The following is a 25876-nucleotide window of genomic DNA, read 5'->3' on the forward strand; positions in this document are numbered from 1 at the left end:
TTAAATTCAGGACCGAGGCCAGCATACTGTCTACACTGCTTACTGACTGTGGTCCCTTGGACACATCACATCTAAAATGGGAATAAAGTTCTGCTCTCTACTCGAATTTTTGGCAAGGTTAGATAACAGGATACATGGGACATATGGGTGCTTAGAAAGACAGCATACAGCAGTCCCTCAGTGGAGATTACCAGTTACTGTTGTCTTATTAATTGAAGGAGTAAAAGAGAACTTTAAAAAATATGTTTTGACTTAACAAAATGGCAGTCTAGGAAATTCCAGGTCCTCAGTCTGCCATAGAAACATTCCAAGGACTAGAGCCTGGATAAAAGGATTCTGTAGCAGCTCTGGGAAACTCAGAAGCCGGCCACCACACCTGGCTCAGAGACTTTTTTTTTTTAAGGCAATGTTTATTTTTACTCTTTGGCAGTCTCATCCATGTATATAATAAAGCTTAGTCCTTACCCACTGCCGTCTCACCACCCCCTTCCCAGGCCTTCCCTTCCTGTTTCCATGTTGTTTTTATATAAGAAATACAGACTTTAAAACAATATCTTAAATGTGTTCAAGGAACTAAAAATACAGGCAAAGACCTAAAACAAACAAGAAGGTAGGGGTTGAGGCTATTGCCCAGTGGGAGAATGCTTTCCTAGCATGGGCCTCTGCCTCCTGTGGAGCTGGCAAAAAAAAAAAAAAAAAAATCCCAGACCAGTGTGACTGCACACACCTGTAATCTCAGTATTTGAGGGGGACGAGACGGCCCATACCCACTGAGTGAGATTCTCAAAAGAGTGAAAATGTTTTCTCCCCCAGCATGATGGCAGGTGACACTCAGGCACAGTCCTGTGATCTCCAGGGATAATCTGTGACAAGCTGACGTCAACATTGGAAGAGTCATAGATAGGCACTATCCAAACACTGGAGAAGACTGCATACTGTCTGCCTACAGAGCAGAATTGTGCGTGATGGCAATCCAAGAGCCAACCAAGTATCATGGGGCCAACAGCTGAAAACTGGTGGGAACCAGAATATATACAGGCGCTTTCATAGACTCCTAGCAAGCGCACAGGACACTGGCAAGAGCTGCTCAGGGATGTGGCCAGCATTCATACTCAGAGCCCAAAGAAGTCAGAGATTGAGCCACTCTCTTGACTTCACCATCATGGAAAGGAAGACTGGAGGGGAAGATCAGTTGCAGAAGAGTAGAGGAGAAGCCTAGGAAAGAAGGCAAGAAATACTAAGAGGGAATTCACAGTCGGGCTAGTCAGTTTTCATGGCCTGTGTCTACACTCTTTCTTTAATGCCCAGCCCAGTTCCACTCGCTTGCTCTCTCTCTTTTTTCTTCTTTTCTCCTTGCTCTTTTCACCCGAACACAGTCTGGCTAGATTCATGGGGTCTCTGCATCTTCACTTCCTGAGCTGGGACTGTCATCCAAGAGCATATTTTCACCCCCATTTCAGTCTACCCTTGACTGAAACCCCCTCGTCCCATACCCGCCTTTTTGCCCCTGTGATTTCCCCTCCTGTTTGCCCCCTCTACTTTCTCTCATCCCAATACTGATCACCAGTCTTGTCGTGCTCGTTTTTTTTTACTTTTTTTCTTTGCATTCATACCCATAATGGCATATTAGTACATACCTTATAACAGTATCCCTAAGGTGATCATCATTTAAACTTATTTTTATTTTATGTGTGTCAGTGTTTTGCCATGGATGTAGGTTTCTTTCTAATTATTATTTATTGTTATCGTTTAGCTGGTTTTTGTTATTTGATTTGGGGGTTTTACATAGGTTTTTTTTTTGTATAGAGTTTTTTTCAGGGCTGATTGGTTTGCAGTTGACTGTTTTCATAGAGACTGTCCTATGTGTTGACTGTTATTGCGAATAGTATCTTAATAATGGGAAGAAATGTAGATGAAGCCTCGTACTTCAAAAATGTTTCCGCTTCCACCACCTAGTCTTTCCTGAAGAAAGGTGACCAAAATAAAATAATAAAAAGTCAACCGTTGCCGGGCGGTGGTGGCGCACGCCTTTAATCCCTGCACTCGGGAGGCAGAGGCAGGTGGATCTCTGTGAGTTCGAGTCCAGCCTGGCCTACAAGAGCTAGTTCCAGGACAGGAACCAAAAGCTACGGAGAAACCCTGTCTCGAAAAATCCAAAAAAAAAAAAAAAGTCAACCATTGATTTAACGCCTGCTACAGACTCCAACCCCAGTCACGAGCGACATCAAGGCTCCCAAGATGGCTCAGCAAGTAAAAGTGCAAATCTGGTGACCTGAGTTCAATCCCTGGCTAAAGGAGAGAACTAAACTAAATCCTGAAGGTTGTCCTCTGACCAACACACACACACACACACACTAAAACTGTAAAAGAAAAACACAGGTAATATGACTTCTATGACATGTTTCATCTGAAATACACAATTCCTGAATTAAGTCTCCCAGTGACAGTGACTTAGATGAATTTCAAAAAGAATTCAGAAGTATAATGAAAACTTTTCAAGAAACAAGAGGAGTAAATTTAAGGAAAACACAGAGGAATGAGATAAAGAAGTCAATGCAGAATGAAAATAGAATTAATAAAGAACAATATTGAAAAACAAGCTGCCAGGTGGTGTCTTACTCTTTTTAATCCCAGCACTTGGGAGGCAGAGGCAGGCAGATCTCTGAGTTCAAGGTTAGTTTGGTCTACAGAGCAAATTCAGGACAGCCAGGGCTACACAGAGAAAACCTGTCTCGAAAAATCAAAAAGAAAAAAAGAAAGAAACTGAAATGATACCAGAAAAGAAAACTTTAGTAAATTAGTCAGATGGCAAGCACATTGGGAAGCCTCACTGGTGGAATGGGCCACATACATGGCAGAACTTTAGGGCTTGAAAACAAGGTAGAGGAATTTGTGCATTATTAAAACCATCAGTAAGATCTTAAACACATACAAATGGAATGTCAGGGAATTCTAACAGAATGTTCTCAGGCCTCTGAGACTGGAAAGGGCATCCCAGGCCTTAGGAAGAGCTCACTCACCAGGCATTCCTGCAGAGCTGGCCCTGCTGACCATTGTAGAGAAAAGCGGGAAAGGCTGACTCTTGGCTGTTCTCAGAGTACTTGCAAAAGGACAAGACCTTATTTCCTAATAACAATAAAGTAAAAGTTATACTTCTCCAGAAATACACCTGTTTATGTGAACAATGGTAGCTTTTAGACATCCAAAGAAAACCGGAATGTGACTCCTGATGCCACATGCCCACCAGGCTTTTCCAGCACTGTGCTGCCATTGGACTTGGTGCCAGCAAACCACAAGGTTGTGTTCTGGCTGCTGTAAATGGGCTCATGACAGACTTCTTTTGCTTTCAGAAGTGACTGGAGAGGCCCGTCCTTATCATGGGAAGGAGACCTTGGACCTGCGACAGGGGCGGACCAGAGGAGGTGACCCCATACACTTCCACACGGTGAACATGGCTCAGCCTGTCCGCTTCAGCAGTAAGTTGCAGACCTGCCCTAAGGCAATGCCCACTAACATGTTTGTTAGCCTACCTTAAGATTGCAGCCTTGCTCAGTCCTGGCTCTCTGCAGGCCATTGATGAGACAGTTTACTAAAGCAGCCCTGGATGATGTTGCAGGAGATGTGAATGAGGCTGCATGTGAGAGTGTATAGCTGCACATGGAAGCAGTCTCCCTCTCTTAGTGACTAGATAACCTGTGACATTAAACTTCTCAAGGGCATAGCAAGGTTGGAGAAAAGCAAAGCACAGTTTAAAATGCCCCACCCTAAACAGGCATGCTGGGGTGATGATACCCTCTTGTGTATAAGAACAGCCAGACTTGGGGCAGAAGAACTGGTGTTTAATGTGCTTGCTGTGGGGCATAGGGGTCTGTTTTCTGTGTTAACTCTTAGCCCACAGCCTCAACATGGGAGGTGACTCAGAGGCACTTTGCAAACTCAGCTTCTGCTTGCAGCCTATACCTACCATCACCAGTCCTAGGGTTTGGCCACCAAGCTACAGTGGCTGCCTGAGCCAATGCAGTCAGTGCAGTAAGGAGCCCTGGAAAGTCAACCACGTGGCAGGCTCCAATCATCCACCCTTGCATGGAGCCGTAGTTCTTGGTCTGAGCGAAGATGGGAAATGTATAACCAGGTATTTGAGCTCTTGTAAGAAACTTGAAGTAAATGCTGTCTCCTCCTTATCCTCAGGGAGTATGTTCTATGTATACCAAGCCACACTGGCTCTTCGAGGGGAGGTTCTATCTCCCTGTGCACTCAGCTGTGCTTATCTGAGGCCTGAGCAGTGAGCAGATACTGCTATCCAGCTTGCCATCCTTTTACACAGTATTGTCAACATGTCTCAGCCGTGGTCCAGCTTGCCATTTTCTTCTTGTGGCTCCATTAATAAGTCAGTCACACATACTTTAAACATGAGGATCAAGCTGGTAAGATGGCTCAGCAGTTAAGAGTTCTGTTCAAGAAACATAGGTCTGATTACCAGTTCCCACATGGTGGCTCACAATTGTCTGTAACTCCAGTCCCTGGGGGATCTGACGCCCTCTTCTGGCCTGTGCAGGCACTGTGGACAGATGATACACAGCTATATATAAGGAACCCACACACATAAAATGAAAATAAAAACACAAGCATAAACCCCCTAATAAGTGTTACTAACTCCATGGCATGTGGGTACATTTTTAAATAACATCTTTTGACAACTGATGTAGCTAAGCATATAAGAGGTACTTTAGCCAGGTATACTTAGAAGTTAGAGTCAGGCAGATCTCTAGGAGTCCAAGGCCAGCCTGGTCTACATGGAGTTTCAGGCCAGCCAGAACTACATAGTGAAACCCTGTCTCCAAGGGGAAGTAAGTACTTTTAATAATGAGTGTCCTGTAGAGGAACAGAACTGATAGAATGAGTCTAGAGGGGGGAGCGGGCTTATTAGAATGGCGCAGGCTGTGGTCCAGCAATGGCTATCTACCAGTGGAAGGTCCAAGAATCCAGTAGTTGTTTATTCCATGATGCTGGATGCCTCAGCTCAGTATACCCAAATCCTGAAGAAGTAGGCTGTAATGCCAGTGAAGGAATAGACTTGTCAGCAAGAGCTAGGGCGGGCAGGCAGGCAGAAAATGGATTAAAGGAGGATCTCACATCAGATTATTTCAGAAAAAAGCCCTCACAGGTATACCCAGCCACTTGGGTTTTAGTTAACTGCGGACGTAGTCAAGTTGACAGGCAAGATTAACATCATGGCACTCCTAACATTTGAATGCTCCACATCTGTAGAGCACACCACTGATACCATCTTCATTAAGGTATAAGGTGCCAGCACTTCCCATGCCTGAGCGGCCGTGAACCATCCAGTAGAATGAGAAGGTGCTGGAGAGGTCCTGGAGATAGGACTCTGACTACCTCAGCCTCACCAGCTGCGAGAGTCACCTGACTCTGGAGTCAGGTTTGGACCCTCTGGAATTAGATTTAAGAAACTGTTTTAGGGGAATGCTGATTGGCACCCTGCTGAAAATACCTGTGTGAATAGAAAAGAGGAATCAGTGGGCTTGCTGGCAGCAGAGGACTGGTAATTTGCTTACTCCCATTCTGCTTTGTTAACCAGGTACAAGCAGAGAATGAACTGTGTTAGAGAAATTTTCTCAGCAACTGTTGTTGATTACTAAGAAGTTGAAGAACCATGGGCGATTAAGAGGACTCTGAATACATGTGTACCATAGGTTGAATTGTGCTTTTTAGAAAAACTAGAGCGTTTGTAGCCAGTGTGATCTCAGCTGGGAGCTTATCACTATAAGTGAAGCCACAGTGGAGCTACTAACCTAGACTACTCTGTGGGTAGGAAGGTCTATTGGGATCAAGCTGCCAAGGTGCATGCTCTCTCACTCGCTCTCAGTGGAGGCAAAGAGAAGATATGGAGGAAAGGCAAGCAGATTTTCTGAGTGTCGGGATGGGGGGTCCTTGAACTGATAAAGGTGTGTGGATTGACTAGATGCCCTTGCCTGGAGTAGTTGACCTATTCAGGAGGATTAAGAGTGGTTCCTGGTAAACAGAGACCCTTCTCTCGGTCTGTTTACCCAGCCAAAGTCTTTCTATTTAGGACATTGTCCCCAGTACTGCTATTTTTGGGGCTCTGCTTTGACCTACTAACCATGTCAAGCTCTAGATCTCCACGGTGATCCGAGCTGTGTCTGTTGTTGATGCAACACTTGTAATTTCAGTTTCGAAGTCATGATCCTAATTTTGGGGACAACTCCCCTTCCGTTCTTCATGCTTCCTAGGGAAATGCCCGACCGGGTGGCACCACTACGAAGGCACAGCCAGCTGCTACCGGGTCTACCTCAGCGGAGAGAACTACTGGGATGCCGCGCAGACCTGCCAGCGTGTGAATGGCTCGCTCGCTACTTTCTCCACTGACCAGGAGCTGCGCTTTGTCCTGGCCCAGGAATGGGACCAGCCAGAGCGGAGCTTCGGCTGGAAAGACCAGCGCAAGTGAGTTCCAAGGTTCCGAGTCTGTTTGCTGCTGAGCACTCATTGGTAGCTCCTCCTTGGGGAAGGCAAATCCCCATCAGTAGTAGCACGTAGTGACCCAGTGGCTTAGTTTGGCATCAAGATGAAATTGGGGGCTTTTGAAGGCGCAAGGAGTACAGGGCCCTCTTGCTTCTTTGTGGGACCATGGACCAGCCCTATTCACTGGTTCCCTCTGTGGATACAGCTGTACTGGGTGATTGTGGCTAGGAAGGATTCAGTGTGAGGCTCTAGGCATGATGAGGATACCAGGTGAGTGGGAATGCCTTCTGATAAGGTGAGTCTGTCAGCTCTGCTGGCTGCTGCTTATGGCCCTGCTCAGTCTTTCCCAGACACCCTAGGCTTCCAAGTGCTTGCACATGTGACCATTGATGGGTAATTTAGGGGCATTGCCAGGCTTACTTAGCTCAGGCAGTCTGCCCAGAACCTGCCTTCTGAACTCCAGGCCCTGCTCATCTAGAGGAAGCAGAAAAATAGCAGCCAACTTAAAGGCTCAGTATTTGTGGGGCTTTCATTTAGGGAACAGATATGTGCCAAAGTTCTTAGTGTGCCACCTCTTGAAGCCACACCATGTGTCCTCTCCGTGTTTAGGGGTGGAAGTTGGAAATGGCAGCCAGTTGTCTCTTCTAGATGGAAGGACAAAAGATGGCCAGTGTTCACTGCCAGTCACCTGCTGCCTTCTAACAATGGCACAGCTGCCATTCTTCCAGGGGAGCATGATGACCTAAGGCAAAGTGGCCCAAGGGCCGTTTCAGGATGAGCTACAATTACATCATGTGTAGCATCCAGAACCAACCACCATGCTGCTTCTTGTCTGAAGAACCCTTCTTCCCACTAGGAAACACCTGAAAGGGCACTGGCCTTGCTGGGGAACACCCTGTCTTCTGTGGTGGCCACATGTGTGCATGTCCCACACTGCTCACAGCAGTGTGAGCTCAGTATGGGCTAGAGTGGCATGGTACTTCAGGTGGTAGCAGATCTGCAGGAGGGCGTCTCTAGGACTAGACCTGGAACTCTAAGGCAGCCTGGGAGGGCACAGAACTCTCAGGTGCTTGTAGCATTCAGTCACTTTCATGTACAGGTGCCTCAGTGTTTGGATGTGACAGTATGTGTTCACGGGTCTTTGTTTCTTTAGAGTTTACTGTTCTATGATTTTAACATACTCAAAATTGTGTTTTTATGACATTATATCCAAGGTCATCCTGGCTTTGAATGTGAAAAATTTTCTAGAATCAGCTAAAAAGAACAGGCTTTGCAAGGGTGCCAGATGTAAAACTTTCTGACCTGTGGATTTGTTTAGAAAATGGATTCTTTTCAAATTGAGAGGAAAACTTTAATGACTTGTGTAAACGGATTTTTCTTTGGGCTGTTAGCTCACAAAAAACTACACAGAGACTTATTATTTATGAAAGCTCAGCCTATAGTTTAGGCTTGTCCCACCAGCTCTTATAACTTAAATTAATCTATTTCTGTTTATACTTACCTATTATCATGTGACTTTTACCTCTCCCCCCTCTTGCAGTTCCTCCTCTTCTTCCCAGAGTTCTCTGTCCTCAGAGTCCCACCTATACCTCCTGCCTACTTATTGGCCGCTTAGTTTTTTATTGAACCAATCACAGTGTCACATCTTCACACTGTGTAAAGGAATATTCCACAACAAATTCATTTTAGAATTTAACTCTTTTTAGAGGTCAGTATAACCATGAAAACACATATACAGGACTAAAGGTATAAGTCAGTGGCAGAGAACTTCCCCAGCACACATGAAACACTGAGTCCAGCTACTTATGAGGCTGAGCCATTAGGGTCAAAGTTCAATGCTAGTCTATCCCAGAATAAAGAAATAGTTAATGGTGCAGGAATAGAGTGCTTGCCTTGCAAAGTTGAGCTCTTGGGGCAAAGAGACGGGGGGGGGGGGTCCTCAGTTCTACTAAATACATAGGTCATCATCAATGGCTGTTTTGCCCCTGTACTGAGGATTCTCTTTCTGTCCTCTCTGCAGGCTGTGGGTTGGTTATCAGTATGTCATCACTGGGCGGAACCATTCCTTAGAAGGTCGCTGGGAAGTAGCATTCAAAGGTAAGTATTCTTGTTTGTTAAGTGTGAAATGGAACCATCCTCGGAAGATATTGCTGGAGTTTCCCTTCCTGCTTCTTTCCACCCAGTGGTTTCTTGATTCACAGGACCACAGGGGACAAGGCACATGGAAATGGGGAGTCGTTGCCGAGAGGGCACTCCGGGTCAGCATACTGCCTACCAGTCAGGCCCTGTGTGTTTCCAGGACCTCCTCTGGAGCTGCAGCAGCCTTTAGCTCTTGGCAATCTCTAGCCCCACTGTTGATGCCCAGTTGATATCAGGACCACCTTGAGGATATGTCTGTCCTCACCTTTATTCTCCTCCACAGGCTCCTCGGAAGTGTTCCTGCCTCCAGATCCCATCTTTGCCTCCGCCATGTCTGAGAGTGACACTGTGTTCTGCGCCCAGCTCCAGTGCTTCCACTTTCCCACGCTGAGGCACCATGACCTCCATAGCTGGCATGCTGAGAGCTGCTCTGAGAAGTCTTCATTTCTGTGTAAAAGAAGTGAGTCCCAGCGGTCAGCCTCCAGTGGGCTCTGACCTCGTGGTGCTCTGAAGGGACTCTGCCCAGCTGGCCTCTAGCTCTGTGGCCTGGGAAGCCATAGGTGTTCTTGACCCCCTGACCACAGTTCCTGCTTTGCTGGCTTAGTGTTCTTCAGAGATTGGGTGAGAGCAGTGATCTCAGGATTTGCCAGTCCTGTGGCAGCTCTGCAGCATCGAGGGCCTTGGTAACCTTTCAGCTGCATATTCTCTTGGCTCTGTCTGACCTGCGTGACTTCTCTTCCCTAGTGTACGGGATCAGGAGTCTCCGCAGCCCTCTGCCAATGCATCTACTCAAATGTCACATCACTTGTTGTCTAGACACATCAAACAAAAGTGGGACTCCCCTCCTCCTACCCCCAGCTGGTCCTCTGGAAAGGGGCAAGGAGGAAGAATGGTCTTGATGACTGCTGAGTGGTTCAAGTGTGGTGTGTGCTCAGCTCTGGCCTTGTGAACTAGCCCTTTCTCCTTTGCTGATGCATTGGCACTCAGTCCTCCTGCTCTGTCACAGGCCAGGCTGGCAAGTGTCTGGGCCTGTTCTGACCCTTGCTGCTGTCTGTTTGTGTCAGCACCATGCTGCCAGGGGACAAGGGGTTAGGCTGAACCTCAACATCTGGCATGTGTTTCTCTCTCTCTCTCTCTCTCTCTCTCTCTCTCTCTCTCTCTCTCTCTCTCGCTGTTGTTCTTCTAGGACTTTTTTTCTTATACACAAATTTTAGAGCTTTTTATTTTTCTTAATATATATATATATTTTAGTGTGGAATCCTCTTAGGTATCTCTATGGACAGTTTTGTAACTTTGAAACCTTGCACCTAGATTTCTTGAGCTCTTCTTGCTGGGGTCTCCAGTACAGTGTTGATTAGGAATACCAAGCATGTGTTTAATATGTCAGCATCAAGCTTAATGCTTTCTACAGAATTTTAAAGTGTATCCTTGGGAGTAAAGGAATTGTGTTTTCCAAGAACATTCATGGCACAAAAAATACTGTGTTTTATTAGAGGATTTTTTTTTCTGATTTTCAGAGATTTCTTCTTTAATCTTATCACTTTGTTCATTTTTTGTTAGACCTTTATTTTGATCTAGGTTACTGTGTTGCCCATGCTGATTTTGAACACCTGGGCACAAGTCTTCAGCCTCCTGAGTAGCTAGGACCTCAGGCACTCACCATCATATTTGATATTCAGCCACCCCTGTAGGCTTGAGTATCTTACAGTGCTGAATTTCATTTGTTGATACTTAGATTGACATTTTTTTTTTTTTTTTTTTTTTTGGTTTTTCGAGACAGGGTTTCTCTGTGGCTTTTGGAACCTGTCCTGGAACTAGCTCTTGTAGACCAGGCTGGTCTCGAACTCACAGAGATTCACCTGCCTCTGCCTCCCAAGTGCTGGGATTAAAGGCGTGTGCCACCACCGCCCGGCTTGACATTTTTTTTTTTTAACTCATAAGAAGTGATCCTGGCCTGGTCCATTCCTTTTATGTACTCTAATTGGCTCAGATGTCTGTTTTTTAAATGTAATTCAATTTTAACTTTATTATTGCAACTTTTTTCATAATTCAGATATCATAAAATGCAAAGAAAATTAACTTTCCACAATATGTCAGTTGTTGGCACTAAAAAATATCCCCAAGGCCCGTGAGATTGAGCCTGGCTCTGAGGTCAGTGTCCAGGACCCAGCTGGTGTGAAGAGAGAACCTCCTGCAAGTTGACTTTTGACCCACACACATGCACCATGGCACATACGCACCCACCACACACATACACAAGCAAATAAGTGTAGTTTGAAATTTTATAAGTTATTCAGATACAAGTGACAGAGACCCAGTTTTCAAAATGAAAAGTACTCAATATATTAAAATTTAACAGTAATTTATATAGAACATATAAAAAAGTGACAATCTACTGGGCCTGGTGGCACACACCATTAATCTCAGTACTGTGAAAGCAGAGGCAGGTGAATCTCTTGAGTTCTAGGTTCTAGGCCAACCAGAGTTACATTGTGAGACAGACAGACAGATGACAGATAGATAGATAGATAGATAGATAGATAGATAGATAGATAGATAGATAGGCATTTTGCCTTCATTAGAAAGGTGTTAGGGATTTTGGCAAAGAATTTGTTTTTAATAAGAAATGCCATTATAGTGCTAGTCTAACAGTGCTAGTCCAAAGCAAGAAACAGTGCAAGGAATCAAGACACATCCAGGAGGTGAGCTTCTTAGCTCCTAAAGCACTTGCAAAATATACCCTTGGTGGGCTCGGGAAAGGGGGTGGGCAGCTAGGGAGAGGAAGGGCAGCTGGAGATGACTGAAATGGAGAGTACGCACTGGCCAGGTGTGTCTGCTGAATTCCTTTCCTTGGCCACTTTTTATTCCTCTACTACAGTTTTTTTTGCCTTTTTTTCCCATCAAAATATGAAAAGTATGGAATATAGACCATCCCTGTACTGCCTGCTCAGCAGTGTCCAACTCAAGCATTTTCAAACTATATGCATATTGATAAATCCTATCAAATCTTGGATAATTTACTAATCTACAAAAATATCAGGGCACAAAAAAGAACTAAAGCATACTTTTTACTTGATGCACATAAGATTCAAATATTCAGTCTGCTTTTTACTTGATGCACATAAGATTCAAATATTCAGTCTGAAGTTAAACATAACATTTTGTCCCTCTTCTACATTAGTGTGTTAATATTGTCATTAACTATTCCTGTATGATTGTGTTTGTTTTCACTGTTTTGCAACAGGTTTGAAATCTCAACAACAACCACCCAGACATAGCAGGTCGTTAGAAAGATTGTCTCTCTTCCTGTTTCCCTCACCTTCACTATAAAGTTAATTTTATGACATGACGCCAAACACTAGGTTGTGATGACATGCTAGGTCCAGATTCATTACAAACCCTTCATGGTGTGATATAGTTGGTACAACCCAAGTGTGGAAGCCTGCATCAGTCCTCCAAACAGATTGCACTGTGTGACAACTTGAACATCAGTTATTTGTAGGCTGTTGCTGCTCAGTTCCTCCACCTCTGCTTTGCATCTATAGTTCCTTAAGGAGGCAATGTTAAAGTCCCTGAGCATCTTATAGAAGGGACATCTGACCCCAGCCAGCAGTTCTGAATTATTTTACGCAACCACCAACATAGGTTGTGTAAAATCAAACTCAGGATGAAAAAAGATCCACAGGGCTGAAGACATGACTCAGTGGTTAAGAACTATGTACAATTAATTCACAGTAGCCATATTGGGCAACTCACAGCCACCTGAGCTCCAACTCCAGGGAACCTAATGCCCTCTTCTAATCTCCATGGACACCCACACATACATGAACATACCTACAGACAGACATATACACACATTATTAAAGATACTTTTTTTTAATGTTTCATGTCCTAAGAATCTCTTTCAACAAATGTCAATGGAAAGACTCTTTTTTATTATTTTTAAACATGTATGTGCACACATGAAGAGATCAGGATTGAGCTAGTTTTTTTTCTTCCACCATGTAGTTTCTAGAGATTGAACATGGGTCATCAGACTGGAAGACAGATGCCTTTCCCAAAATTTTCTTTCTTTTTTCTCTTTCTTTTAATTTTTCTAAATAAGGTTGACTCAAGTGTACAGTCTAATTCAGTCCGAACCACCTGCATCACACCAGTTAAATTCTTTCACCAGGTCTGGGTGAAGCACTTTCTGACTGCCTTAGTGATTGACATGAACTTTTCTACAGGCTCCTACTTCTCCCTCTCTCAGTAGTTGTTGAATAAAATATGTAATCTTGTCCTATGATTAGAATGTGCTTTCAGCCCAGCTGCCAGTTGCACACCCTTCCAGGTCTGGGATGATGTGGATGGCTCCTTCCCCACTCTAGTACAGTTCACATGAAGTACGTTCTCCTACTTGTCTTCAGTTCTAGAACGCAGCTGAAATAAGAACATCCTGCATACGCTTGAAACATTAAGGGACTTAGTTGTTAGTTCAGAACTATTTCCTTTTTCCTGGAGTTGTCAGGGGAGATATAGCAAAAACAAAAAAATGGTCTTCAGGTTCTGGCCCCGAATATTGAAGGAGCACAACCCTTTCCATCAAACCGAAATCTTTCGCTGTAACATGCATGGCAGCACAGTTACTGCATATGTAGGCTATTTAAATTGCTTCGGCACCTTTGTTTGAGTTTTGATCATCTACTTTTGCTGCGTCCTCAGCAGTGCACAGAAGAGACAGTGAATTGTGGCTATTTCTTGTTCTCCCCGGTGTTGTGTATCTTGTGCCTGCTGCCACCATCTGCTGTGCTGGTTGAGGCCAAAGCTTGAGAGCTCTCTGACCATCTATAGCCAGGCCACCCTCTGGGATAGGAGAGCTGGGAAGCTGAAGCAACAGCAGGAGAGCAGCAGGTTGGGCCAGCAGCCACCACTTCCACTACCCAGACAGGCAGACTGGCTCGCTTTTGTGTCAGCATATATATTTATGGATATATATTACACATAAAGTACATTGGGAAGCAGTCCCATACCATTCTTTAAATCTGTATGTGTTAGAGATTACTTTGTCTTTGAATGTTTGATAGACAAGACAAAGGACCATCTGTACTGGGAGGGGAAAGCAGGAGTAACCTTGGGTAACTTATTAGATATAATTTCACACTTAGGAAAAATTGCAAGGATGGTATAATGTGCTTCCTCATTTCCTTTATAAGACATGCTATATAGTGTATTTACTCATAGCCATACAGTGTATTTACTAAGAACAAATGCATACTCTTGCATAAAAAGTACATTTTTCAACTTCAGGATATTTCATTTGACAGTAATACCATACCATCATTACCAGTCCATTGTTCCAGTTTTGTTAGTGGTTCCAATAATGTCCTTTTATAGCTAATTTTCTCCGGTCTGGAATCCTGTCCAGAATCACATTACATCTGATTCCCTATCTCTTGGTCTCTTTCTGTTCTCGAGTTTGAATCAGTTCTTGTTGTTATGTCAAGCATACTTAAGGACCCATTGAGGACTGTTTGCTTTACTCTTTTGTCTGTGCCTTGCATTTCTAGGATTCCTGCGTGGTCTTTCCATTTCTTGACTAACTTTTCCATCTGTGGTAGTTTGAATAAGAACAACCCCATAGACCCATATATTTAAATGCTTAGTCACCAGGGAGTGGAACTGTTTGAAAGGATTAGAAGAATTAGGAGGTGTGGCCTTATTGGAGGAAGTGTGTCTTTAGACCGGCTCTCTGTCTGTGTCTCGCTCTGTCTCTCTCTCAGTCTCTCAGCCTGTGGATCAGGATGTAGCTCTCAGCTATTACTCCATCTCATGTGTGCACCATGGTCTCTGCCATAATGATAATGGGCTACCCTCTGAAACCCCGCAGTTCAATGCTTTCTTTCAGAAGGGCCGCCTTGGTCATGGTGTCTCTTCCAGATAGATCAGTGAGTAAGGCACCCTCTGATCTTGTGTGTTAGAACCTTTACTGTGTGGGCATTGTTGGCATCTGTGGTTCTTTCATCTGTGTCACATCTGGTCTGCTTCTGCTGATCTTCAGCTTGAGAGCATGGTGTTATTTTATTTTTCATTAAAAGGAACATTGTCATGTATGGCGGTAGCCATAGGTGCTTAATGCTTGCTCTGTTATACAGGGGATCCTTCATCTTAGCATGCCACAGTCTTCCTATTCTAACTATCGTTCCATCCTCCATATTTGGTCTGCCCTTTGAGCTGCCTCAGAGACTACCTGAAAGAATTTCCTAGTGACAGTCAACAGTGGCTGGCTCGGTGCTGGTACCCTGCTGGTGACAGGGCTGGTGTTTTGATTCTGCATCAGCCCTCAGGGCCCTGAGTCCCAGCAAGTGACTTTTACCAGTGCTTGTCAACTCTGCAGTAGGTTAGCTCCAGCATTGCATCTTGGGGTGCTTGGAAGGTTCCGAGAACAGGATTCAGTGGCTGGCGAGGGGCAGACTACTTAGCTAGGTGGGTGGGGAGCATGTTGGCCTTTTTTTTTTTTTTTTTTTTTTTTTTTTGCCTGATTTGGAAGTACAGGTAGAATGTATAGTTGACTGTGTTAGTCAGGGTTCTCTAAACAAACAGACCTGGTAGAATTGACACATCTGAAAGGGCATTTGTTAGACTGGCTTACAGGATACTGTCAAAATAGTTCAACACTGGAAAGGCCAAGAATCCCATAGTTGTTCAGTTCACAAGACTGGGTAACTCAGCAGTCCCATGCTGACACTGGAGTCCTGGAGGGTTCCTGGAGAGCTACTGGTCATCAGTCTGTTGGAACCCTGGAGTAGGTTCAAATCCTGGCAAAGGAATTCCTCAGCAACAGGGTAGATCAGCTTACCTGAGAGAGTAAGGACAAACAGGCAAAGCGTTTCCTTCTTCCATGTCTTTTTATGTGGGCTGCCACCAGAAGATGTGGCCCAGATTTAGGGTGGGTCTTTCTGTTTCAGGTAATTAATACAGTCAGGTTGGCAAACAAAGTTGGCAATCATGTTGACAGTCATTGACCAGTTCCCAACTGCCCTGGCTAGTTACTGCAGAAGTGGCCGAGCCGAGGGCCTGTGTTGATGCATAACTGTTTTGGGATACTTAATGCATCCTATAGTTCTCTAAAGGTTCTGTTTCTTTTTCCTTGTTCTTTTCTCACTGCCATAGCACAGAATGTTCTCTGTCTTTCTTCCCCTGGACATTGGTGGCCATGTGTGTGGTCCCAGCCCTAACTAAGGAGAGCTGTAAGATTTCTAAAGTCTCTTTTTAGATAACCACATGCCACTTGGAGAGTAGAACAAGCTTTCTTTTCTGGGTTCCTTGCCTCATAGCCATCCCCTCCCCATGAATCTGTCACATCTGCTTACTAGCTTAAGGGACTAGTTGTAGCTCTTTTCCCTACCCAAGCCTTCTGGGTCATTTCTGTGCAGCTTTCTACCTATGTCTCAGTTTCAGGGGATCATCTTGCAGCACCTAGAGTCTCGTTATACACATTCCCATTTTTAAAGAGTTAATATCTATAACATCTACATTTTAGCATTTAGAAAATCTCATAAATGAAGTAGGGGAGGTAAAAGCAAATACTTCTTCAGGGACCTTTGCCCTAAAATCTGCCATTCTCTTCTGAGTTAGTGGCCTCTATTTGTCATGGCCAGCTGTGCTTTGTCCAGCTGCTGTGTGGTGACTGCTTCAGATCTGTACCATGCCATACAGGGAGAACTTGCAGAAAAGTCCTGACCAGCTCCTCAGTAGCCCTGTTTTCCCCAAAGGTGTAGGGTAATGGTGAGGAATCTGGGCTCAGTGCTGCTGAAAACACATACATTCATGCATATGTGCCCTTTGCAGGTCAAACGTGTGTTGATATCAAAGACAATGTGGTGGATGAAGGGTTCTACTTCACTCCCAAGGGAGATGACCCATGTTTGAGCTGTACCTGCCATCGAGGGGAGCCTGAGATGTGCGTTGCTGCCCTGTGTGAGCGACCCCAGGGATGTCAGCAGTACCGCAAGGACCCTAAGGAATGCTGCAAGTTCATGTGTCTGGACCCAGGTGAGATAGACACCCCATGACCAAAAACAGTGACGAGTATTCTCAAGAGCTGTTGTACATGACACAATATTGGTGACAACATGTGCTTATATAGCTGGCTCAGGGCCTCATTAGTCTCTCTTTCCCCAACCCACATTGCCTATTTCTCACTCTAAGGTAGTATTTACAAATCAACTTGCCAGCTTCAGACCTGTCTTTGACTTCTTAAGTTTAAGACCTAAACTTGAAATTTACATGTGCTTTTGAATTCTTCCTCCTTGTTTTATGGTGGGATGTAGAAGGTAGTGAAATAAATAGTCTGTGCTTATAATCGGCACTGTTTTAAGGATAATGCCCTTAATGTTAGGATAAAACTTCACCACTGGGTGGCGCTCTACTGTACACACTCTAGTAAAGTTTCAGAGTAACTGTGCTCCTTTCACTTGGGACAGAAGAACATACCTGGGACTTGGATGTTCTCGGTGATAGAGCACTTACTAGCACGTGCAGCCCTTGATCCTATATCTACTCCTGGGGGAGAATTCAACAGGCACATCAACACCCAGAGACACCCCACATGGCGTCTTTCTCTGCTGTACATCTGAGCCACTGACATCTCAGCATGAACTGGAGCCTCAAGAGGAGCAGGAACTAAAAGCATGAATTTCTTTTCTTTATCACAGTGTGAAAGTGATGTGGGTAGGCCCTGCAGAAAGCAGCTTGGGCAGGCATGAAGATTGTGTCCTCATTCTCTAGGAGCTTTGTGGGAGGGAGGCTAGAGCTGGAGTATGAGGCCACAACTGTAAGTACTGTCCCTGACAGAGTGCCATCATTGTCCTTCCACGAGGGTTGCTAAGTAGGAGAGTGGAGCTGTCCTAGAGGCTACGACGGAGGCTGGACAAGCAAGGCATTCTGCACGTGTACCATAAGACATGCAGAGACTGTGCTTTGGGTGAAATCCATCAAGGAAATTTGGGATCAGGGAGGTTGACACATGGACCTCTTCCTTCCCACAGAATAGACAGTTTTCTCATTGTATCGATGCATCCATCCAGGGTCATGGAAATACAAATGCCAATTGGGTATTTGTAAAGTGCCTCTAGCCACACTGCTGTAATCTTCCAGCTTAGATGTTATTTATGGGAGTCAAACTTAGAACTTTGACAAACTACATCATCTGAGTTCGTGGTTTCACTTGTTAGGAATCTGCCTTTGCCTCTCTATTTGGGCTCTGTAGAAATGACCAGATTATATAGGGTGGCCCATCTGTGATATAGTTTGCCTATTAAGTCTGACCATCCATTGGGGACTTCCCAGCAGAGCAGACAGGCCCCGAGCTTCTGCAGACCACTTTTCTACACAGCTGAAGGAGCTTGACCGGGACTTGCTCTGCTGTGCTGTTTCCACAGGACCCTGCCTTTCCCATAGAGGCCTTTGCTAGGGATTACTCAGTTACACCAAGGACCAACCCTGTTGTACAAGTAGAGACAACAGGAAGAGTCTCAGCGATGGCCTTCAGTAATACACTCTGTTCAATGTTTATTCAAGGCCAGAGGCATTGTCGGGAGAAGGGGGAACAATAGGCATTTGGAACAAGGGAGGAAACATGAGAACATCACTCTTTGAAAATGGTATAATTACAAAGAAAGGAGGATCTACAGGAAAGTTACTAAACTACTAAGTTTAGCAAGGTCTTCAGATGGAAGGTCAGTCTGCAGAAATGCATTGTTTTTATGTGTACTGTCTGTAACAGTTAAACACTGAACATTAAAGTACCACTTCAAATAGCACCCCAAAATAGGAAACATCTAACTGTAAACGTTGCACATTGTACATGCTGCCAGCATAAAAACACTGAGGTAAGAACGAAATCAAAGGCCTAAATAAAAAGAAAGATGCCGTATTCATGGGTTAGAAGGCTCAGTGTCACTAGTACGTTAATTTTTCCCAAATTTACTGTAGATGCTGGCGCTCACAAAACAGAAATCCAGCTAATGTATTCCTAAGATGACTTACTTGGACTGGCAGAAGAGCTAGAATAGCCCAGAAAGTCTTTACAGAGTAAGAGTGTGTGACACCCAGTTCACAGCTTAGATTGCAACTGCAGCAGAGTTACTAATGAGAACAGTGGGGTATAGATTAAAACTAAGAAATAGAAATTAAAATTGATGAAACATTCAACAAGCAAGAAAAAGTAGTTGGACAGAGAGAGCATAATCTTTAAACAAATGCATGGGGACAGCCAGCTATCCATAAAGACCACATCTGCTACTGCAGTAACTCGTCAAGAATCTTATAAATCAGACTAAAGAATGTTAAACTGACATTTGTGTAAGAGAATAAGAGGCTGGGTGGTGGTGGCGCATGTCTTTAATCCCAGCACTCAGGAGGCAGAGGCAGGCAGATCTCTGTGAGTTCGAGGCCAGCCAGATCTACAAGAGCTAATTCCAGGATAGCTAGGGCTATTACACAGAGAAACCCTGTCTCAAAAAACAAAACAAAACAAAACAAACAAACAAACAAAAAAAAAACCGGAAGGACGAGGGGATCTATGCCATGGGATTATTGGGATAGGCAAAGATTTAAATACAAGCATGATCTTTAAAAACATTAGTTAAGTTATATTTAATAAAGCTTACAAGTTCTTCCTTAAAAAACAGAAATGAAAAGACAAACAGGCCACTTACAAAGAAAGAGTATTTCTTTTTTTCTTTTTTCTTTTTTTTTTTTTTTTTTTTTTTTTTTTTTGGTTTTTTCAAGACAGGATTTCTCTGTAGCTTTGGAGCCTGTCCTGGAACTCCCTTTGTAGACCAGGCTGGCCTCGAACTCACAGAGATCCGCCTGCCTCTGCCTCCCAAGTGCTGGGATTAAAGGTGTGCGCCACCACCGCCCGGCAGAAAGAGTATTTCTAAAACATAAGTCAGATAGAATTCTTATATTCAAAAAAATAAAAAGAACTCTGGGGCCTGGGAACATAACAGTTCATACCGTGTTTGCCTAGCATGCATGAGTCCTTGGGTTTGAGCCCCACCCAGCATTGCAAAATAGAGCATGGGAGCACAGGCCTAGAGGCAAGAGGATCAGAAGCTCAGGGCCATCCTTGGCTATAGAACAAGTTTGAGGCCAGTTTGGTATATATGAGATTTTTGTCTCAAAAGACAGACAAACCTTCTAAAAGCTCAATAATAAGAAAATACAGCTGTATTAAAATCATTTAAATTATATTTTGCCAAAAAAGATATATAATCATACTGTGAAGAACCTGGGGGAAATGTTTACTATCACTCATACAGGAAAGTTATCTTCATGGACCAGAAGAGAGTTAAGCTTGAGAGCACACAGACTAGCATGGAGTAGTTAGAATACCTCGTGTGTTCCCGGGACCTTCACCTGCCATGTGATCTCAGTACAGCTTTCTGCTCTGTACCTCACTGTAGGTGGCTTGGTCCTAGATGTGTCTTCCTGGTCCCCATGGTAGAGGGGCAGTCCTTGAACATAGTTTTAGAACTAATTAGGAATTAGTCATTTGAATGAAGCTTCTTCCTTAGGCACTCACCTGGAAACTCAGTGCTTGCCTCCAGGGGACAGACCTGTCACCATCCCACAGACAGGGATCCCAGAGGGTCATCAGAGGCATCCAAACCAGCAACTAGTTGACTGGGTAGATCTTTTCCACATATCTACTCCACAATTGAAAACATCACTTCTGGTCTTACGAAAAGAGGGCCAAACAGCTGGGCCATTTATATTGTCTAGACCAGCAGTTCTTAACCTGTGGGACCATCAGAAAACACTATTTCCAATGGTCTTAGGAACTGAGACACCACTCAGTAGCAAAATTACAGTTATGAAGTGGTAGCAACAAAAAAGTTTTTTTGGTAGGGGGATCACCACAACATGAGGAACTGTATTTAAAAGTCATAGTGTTAGGAAGGTTTCCATTCACAGATACTCTGTATCTCTGTCAGTGGTTGAGGTATGGACATTTCTTTGCTCAAAGACCAGTTCAGCCAAGAAGAAAGGCTCCAGGTGGAGTGTCTTTGGTGCTCAACATTCTCTCGGGAATAGAGCGGTGTTGCCAGGAGCAATTGTGTCTCACTACCACAAAACTCTGAGTTAGATTAAAGGCCATTTTCTACAGCTCTTTGAAGAGGTTGAAGATTATCTATCTATACTGAGTATAATCTCTATGTATCTAAAGAACCTGATTAGTCTAATTATAAATGACAAACTCAGAATACTATTGATCTATATAATTCTCAATACCTATCTAACTTAAAGACCAAGACAATAAACGACTGTGAAACAAATGAGGACAATGACCTCCAAATATAAACAATGTACAAATATACATTGCAGTATGGTAAATATATATCAATACACAAACAATATATAAGTATCTTAATCAGAGGTAGAAATGTACACTGCAATATGGTAAATATACAATATCAATACAATGTATATATCAATACATAAAAATGTTTTAAACAGATAGAAGCATGCATGCATACAATAGTCAGTATAATTTAACTTTGTATCAATATATAAGAATCGATACCATTATATTTGTCTCAAAACAATAACTCACAAGTACCAACAAGTACCAATCTATTATCCCATCATTCCATTATCCCCCTTTTTTTTTTCCAAATGATCCCTGAGTTTATAAAATTCCTCCCCCAACCCTCAACCATATACTAATTATAATCAATCCCTAAATGATGTCCCTAAACCCAAGTGCAAACTTTACTGGGAGAGGGGACATCGTCCTCTAGAATTACTTCCAGCTGTCATGGGGGCGACGTTCTTTCTGGGGGATCCTGTGAAAGTAAAATGATGGTTAAATTTCAAGATCAATGTCTTTTAAAATTGCAAATAGTCTCTGAGTATTTTGTGCAGGTCTGGCCAGAATGTTGTATAAGATGTGCACCATTTCAGCTAACCAAGTTGGGATCGTCTTGTGCAGCTGGTACCCAAAACGGGTCTTGTAGTAGCGCTATCAGTATCATGACATCATATCAACCAGGTGGAGTTGTTGTTGTGGGGCCCCATCTTCTTCCTGAAAGCTTCAAATGTCACTTCAGGAAAAACTCAATGTTCATTGTGAAAAACTTAAACATTAATCATATAGACATATATAGACATACATATATTCAATGAAAGGAATGATAGATATATTCAATGAAAAGTATGATAGATATGAAGAAAAGCAAAGATGTTTTCTAAACTCATTATTTCTTTCTGCCAAGAAATCCAGAAACTCTGGGTTTTTCTCTTACCAACAGGCATGGAATTGGAGAGGAACTGAGCCAGAGTCAAACTTCAAAACCAGCTCTATATATTAATAAATAAACACACATTAATACATATTTAAAGATAAGAGAATAATTTTACTTACGGGACCTGTTTGATTTTATTGCCGATTCTTATTGGGTTGTAAATAGTTTCCATCTGTCAGTATTCAAACATCCAGGGTCCCTTGAATTTTTTGAAGATGAGTGTTCTCCTGCAGAGATAAGAAGAGAACCCTGCCCCCATACTATATGTTTTTCTTACCACCTGTATGAATATCAGCATTGTGGATGAGCTGTCATTTCTCCTTTCCAAGAGGTTTCTCCTCTTTAAATCGAAACTTTATTAATTTTGATGGTATCCACAATTTTTTTTCTTCTGTGGAAACAAGAGCAAAACCCCTTCCCCAACGTAGCACATCTCCTGGCTTCCATTTGAGACGTCAGCACATCTTTGAAATAAATCGGTTGATTTAGTTCAACAGACTTTTCCATTATCCAATGTCTTTCTGCCGCTGTTGTTCCTTTCTCATTAGCATTAAGAAAATTCAAGGTTAATAAAGCATTATGCAATCTATTTCTGGGGGTATTTTCTGTCCCTTTCTGTTTGTTCAGCATGTCCTTTATAGTACGATTTGATCTTTCTATAACTGCCTGACCTGTAGGATTATTTGGTATACCTGTAATATGTTTTATATTATAATAATCAAAAAAGCGCTTCATTTTCTTAGATACATATGCTGGACCATCATTATCTGTCTTTATTTGTGCAGGTATACCCATGATGGCTATAGCTTCCAATAAATATGTGATTACTGAATCAGCCTTTTCTGAGCTCAGGGCAGTAGCCCATTGAAAACCTGAATACATGTCTATGGTGTGGTGTACATATTTTAATTTACCAAATTCCATAAAGTGGAACACATCCATCTGCCAGATTTCATTTCTCTTAGTACCCTTTGGGTTACTCCCTGCAGGCAACGGTGTTTGATTATAGAAAGAACAAGTAGGACATCTCTTTATAATGTCCTTAGCTTGTTGCCATGTAATGGAAAATTCTTTCTTTAGGCCTTTACTATTGACATGATGCTTTTTATGAAATTATGAGGCCTGCAACACGCTTCCAATCAATAATTGATCAATCTCAGCATTGCCTTGTGCTAGAGGACCAGGCAGAACCGTATGGGACCGGATGTATGTTATGTACATCGGACAAACCCTGTTCATGATTATGTCTTGTACCTGGATAAACAATGAAGTCAACTCTGTGTCATCTGGTATAAATTCAGTGGTTTCAATATGCAAGATAACTCTTTCTGCATATTGTGAATCTGTAACTATATTAAGAGGTTCTTTAAAATCCCTTAGTAACATAAGAATGGCATATAATTCTGCCTTCTGGACAGAATTATAAGGGCTTTGTTCCACCTTACTCAATTCATCTGACTTGTAACCTGCTTTCCCTGATTTATTTGCATCAGTATACAACGTATGGGCTCCAGTTATTGGAGCATCACGTACAATTCTAGGAAGAATCCAAAACGTTCTCTTTATGAGGTTAAGTCTATCACTTTTGGGATAGTTGCTATTAATTTCTCCAAAAAAATTAGCACAAGCTCTTTGCCATGGTTCATTGTCTTCCCATAACTTTCTTATTTTCTCAGTAGTAAAAGGCACTATAATTTCTGCTGGGTCTATACCTGCTAGTTGACAAAGTCTCAGCTTACCTTTTATAATTAATTCAGAGACTTTTTCCACATAAGTTTTTAATTTTTTACTTGGTTTATTAGGTATAAATATCCACACTGCATTAGAATCCCTGTAGGAGAAATTCTGGAAGGCAATATGACTAGGATGCAGCTAAGATTTGGGTTCACCCTATCCACATGTGCCTCCTGTAATTTTTCCTCAATCATTGTCAGTTCCTTTTCTGCTTCAGCTGTCAGTTTTCTTGGACTATTCAAATCTTTATCACCATCTAAGGTTTTGTTTAAATGAACTATTAGATCAGGTGTTATCCCAACAGCTGGTCGTAGACTGGAAATGTCTCCTAACAATCTTTGGAAGTCATTAAGAGTCTTTAACCAGTCTCTCCTAATTTGTGCCTTTGCATTTTAATTTTCTCTAACCCTATTCTGTAACCTAGGTAATTAATAGACTTTCCTCTTTGAATCTTTTCAGGGGCAATTTGTAATCCCCACCTAGGCAAGACTTTCTTTACTTCTTCAAACATCCTTTCTAAAGTATCTTTATTTGAATCAGATAACAAGATGTCATCCATGTAATGATAAATTATGGACTTGGGGAATTGTTTACGAATTATTTCCAATGGCTTACTTACAAAATATTGGCACAATGTAGGACTATTGAGCATACCCTGTGGGAGGACAGTCCATTGATATCTCCTATTAGGCTGAGAATTATTATAAGTAGGCACTGTGAAGGCAAATTTTTCTCTATCTTTTTCTTATAACGGTATAGTGAAAAAAACAATCTTTCAAATCAATAACTATAAGAGGCCATCCTTTTGGTAATAGAGAAGGCAAAGGAATTCCAGATTGTAGTGGGCCCATAGGTTGAATTACCTTGTTGACAGCTTTTAAATCTGTCACCATTCTCCATTTACTAGATTTCTTTTTTACAACAAACACAGGAGAATTCCAAGGGCTGGTTGATTCTTCAATATGGTGAGCATCTAGTTGCTCTTGCACCAGCTGTTCCAATGCCTTGTAATTTATCTTCAGCTAGAGGCCACTGTTTGATCCATATTGGCTTCTCAGTTAGCCATTTTAAAGGTAGGGCTGTTGGTACCTCTAAAGGTTTGGTATTTGCTGTATGTTCTTGTACAGCCTGAATGGCTGGTGACCTTTTTCCATAATACCTCATCATATCTTTCCCAGAATTATAAGTTCCTGGAACTACAGGAATGTTAATCTGGGTATTCCATTGCTGTAGCAGGTCATGGCCCCATAAATTTATTGCAATATTGGCTATATATGGCCTTAGTCTTCCTATTTGCCCTTTGGGCCCTATGCATTCAACCCATCTTGTGCTTTGTTTTACACGAGATAGGGTTCCAATTCCCAGGAACGTACATCTACCTCTTGAAGAGGCCAATTCGGATGCCAAGATTCTGGAGTAATGATACTTACATCTGCACCTGTGTCTAATAAGCCTTCAATAAAAGTGCCATTTATACAGACTCTTAACTTTGGTCTTTGATTATTAATAGAAGTCTGCCAAAATATACGTTTACTCTGTCCTACTGGTTTTTTTGACTCATCCTCCATGCGTAATTCATCATTTAGACCAGTATTATTTTTTACAGCAGAAATTGGAGCTGGTCTAGATCAAGCTGGCTGGCAGGATTTGTTAGAGCTCTGTAGCCTGGCTGTACATGCGTGGCTCATGAAGTATTTTTTTAGGCTAGTCTTTGGGAACCTGCCTTCCAAAACTTGTAGAGGTGGGGAGTGGACAACTCTAGATGGAGTGGGGCACTGCATGTGCAGGGCCTTTCTTCTTTCAGGAGGGGCCACATCCTAACCCATCGGCCTGATACTTTATATCGAGGTTGAGAGCACATTAGAAGCTCCAGTCACACAGTGCAGCCACTTGGCAATAGAAGCCACCTACTACCTTCATAGTTATACCATGTTATACCTGGTATAACACATACCATCAATCATGCACCATCAGTAGACACACCTGTGAGTCCCTGGTGTGTACCAGGTCCATCTTGGTGTATTGGCATATTGGACCAAGGTTGAGTGGTGAGGAGCTTCCTGGCTACCTGGTAATCAGTGTCTCTGACCTATACTCACTAAATGCCAGTAGCCCCTCCCTAAAGAATGGAAGGACTGAGAAGGGCTCTTCAGTTTGAACGTTTTGTTTCTTGGTCTCCAGTGAAGCATGAGGGCAGTTTAGCATCCTCTTTC

At 42.9% G+C, this 25876-nt stretch overlaps 1 protein-coding gene across 2 annotated transcripts in view; it reads left to right on the forward strand.

The window, feature by feature from the left end:
• Dgcr2 (DiGeorge syndrome critical region gene 2) overlaps positions 1-25876 on the forward strand; it is a 69944-nt gene that overhangs the window by 34910 nt on the left and 9158 nt on the right. The window contains exons 3-7 of one of the 2 annotated variants that reach the window (XM_057764928.1): positions 3351-3476; positions 6261-6480; positions 8519-8595; positions 8921-9097; positions 16468-16671. In XM_057764928.1, coding sequence (XP_057620911.1) covers positions 3351-3476; positions 6261-6480; positions 8519-8595; positions 8921-9097; positions 16468-16671 — 804 coding nt within the window. The remainder of the gene's footprint in view (positions 1-3350; positions 3477-6260; positions 6481-8518; positions 8596-8920; positions 9098-16467; positions 16672-25876) is intronic. The other variant, XM_057764929.1, reaches the window with a different exon arrangement.

This window comes from Chionomys nivalis, chromosome 3 (assembly GCF_950005125.1).
Source record: "Chionomys nivalis chromosome 3, mChiNiv1.1, whole genome shotgun sequence".
Lineage (NCBI taxonomy): Eukaryota > Metazoa > Chordata > Mammalia > Rodentia > Cricetidae > Chionomys > Chionomys nivalis.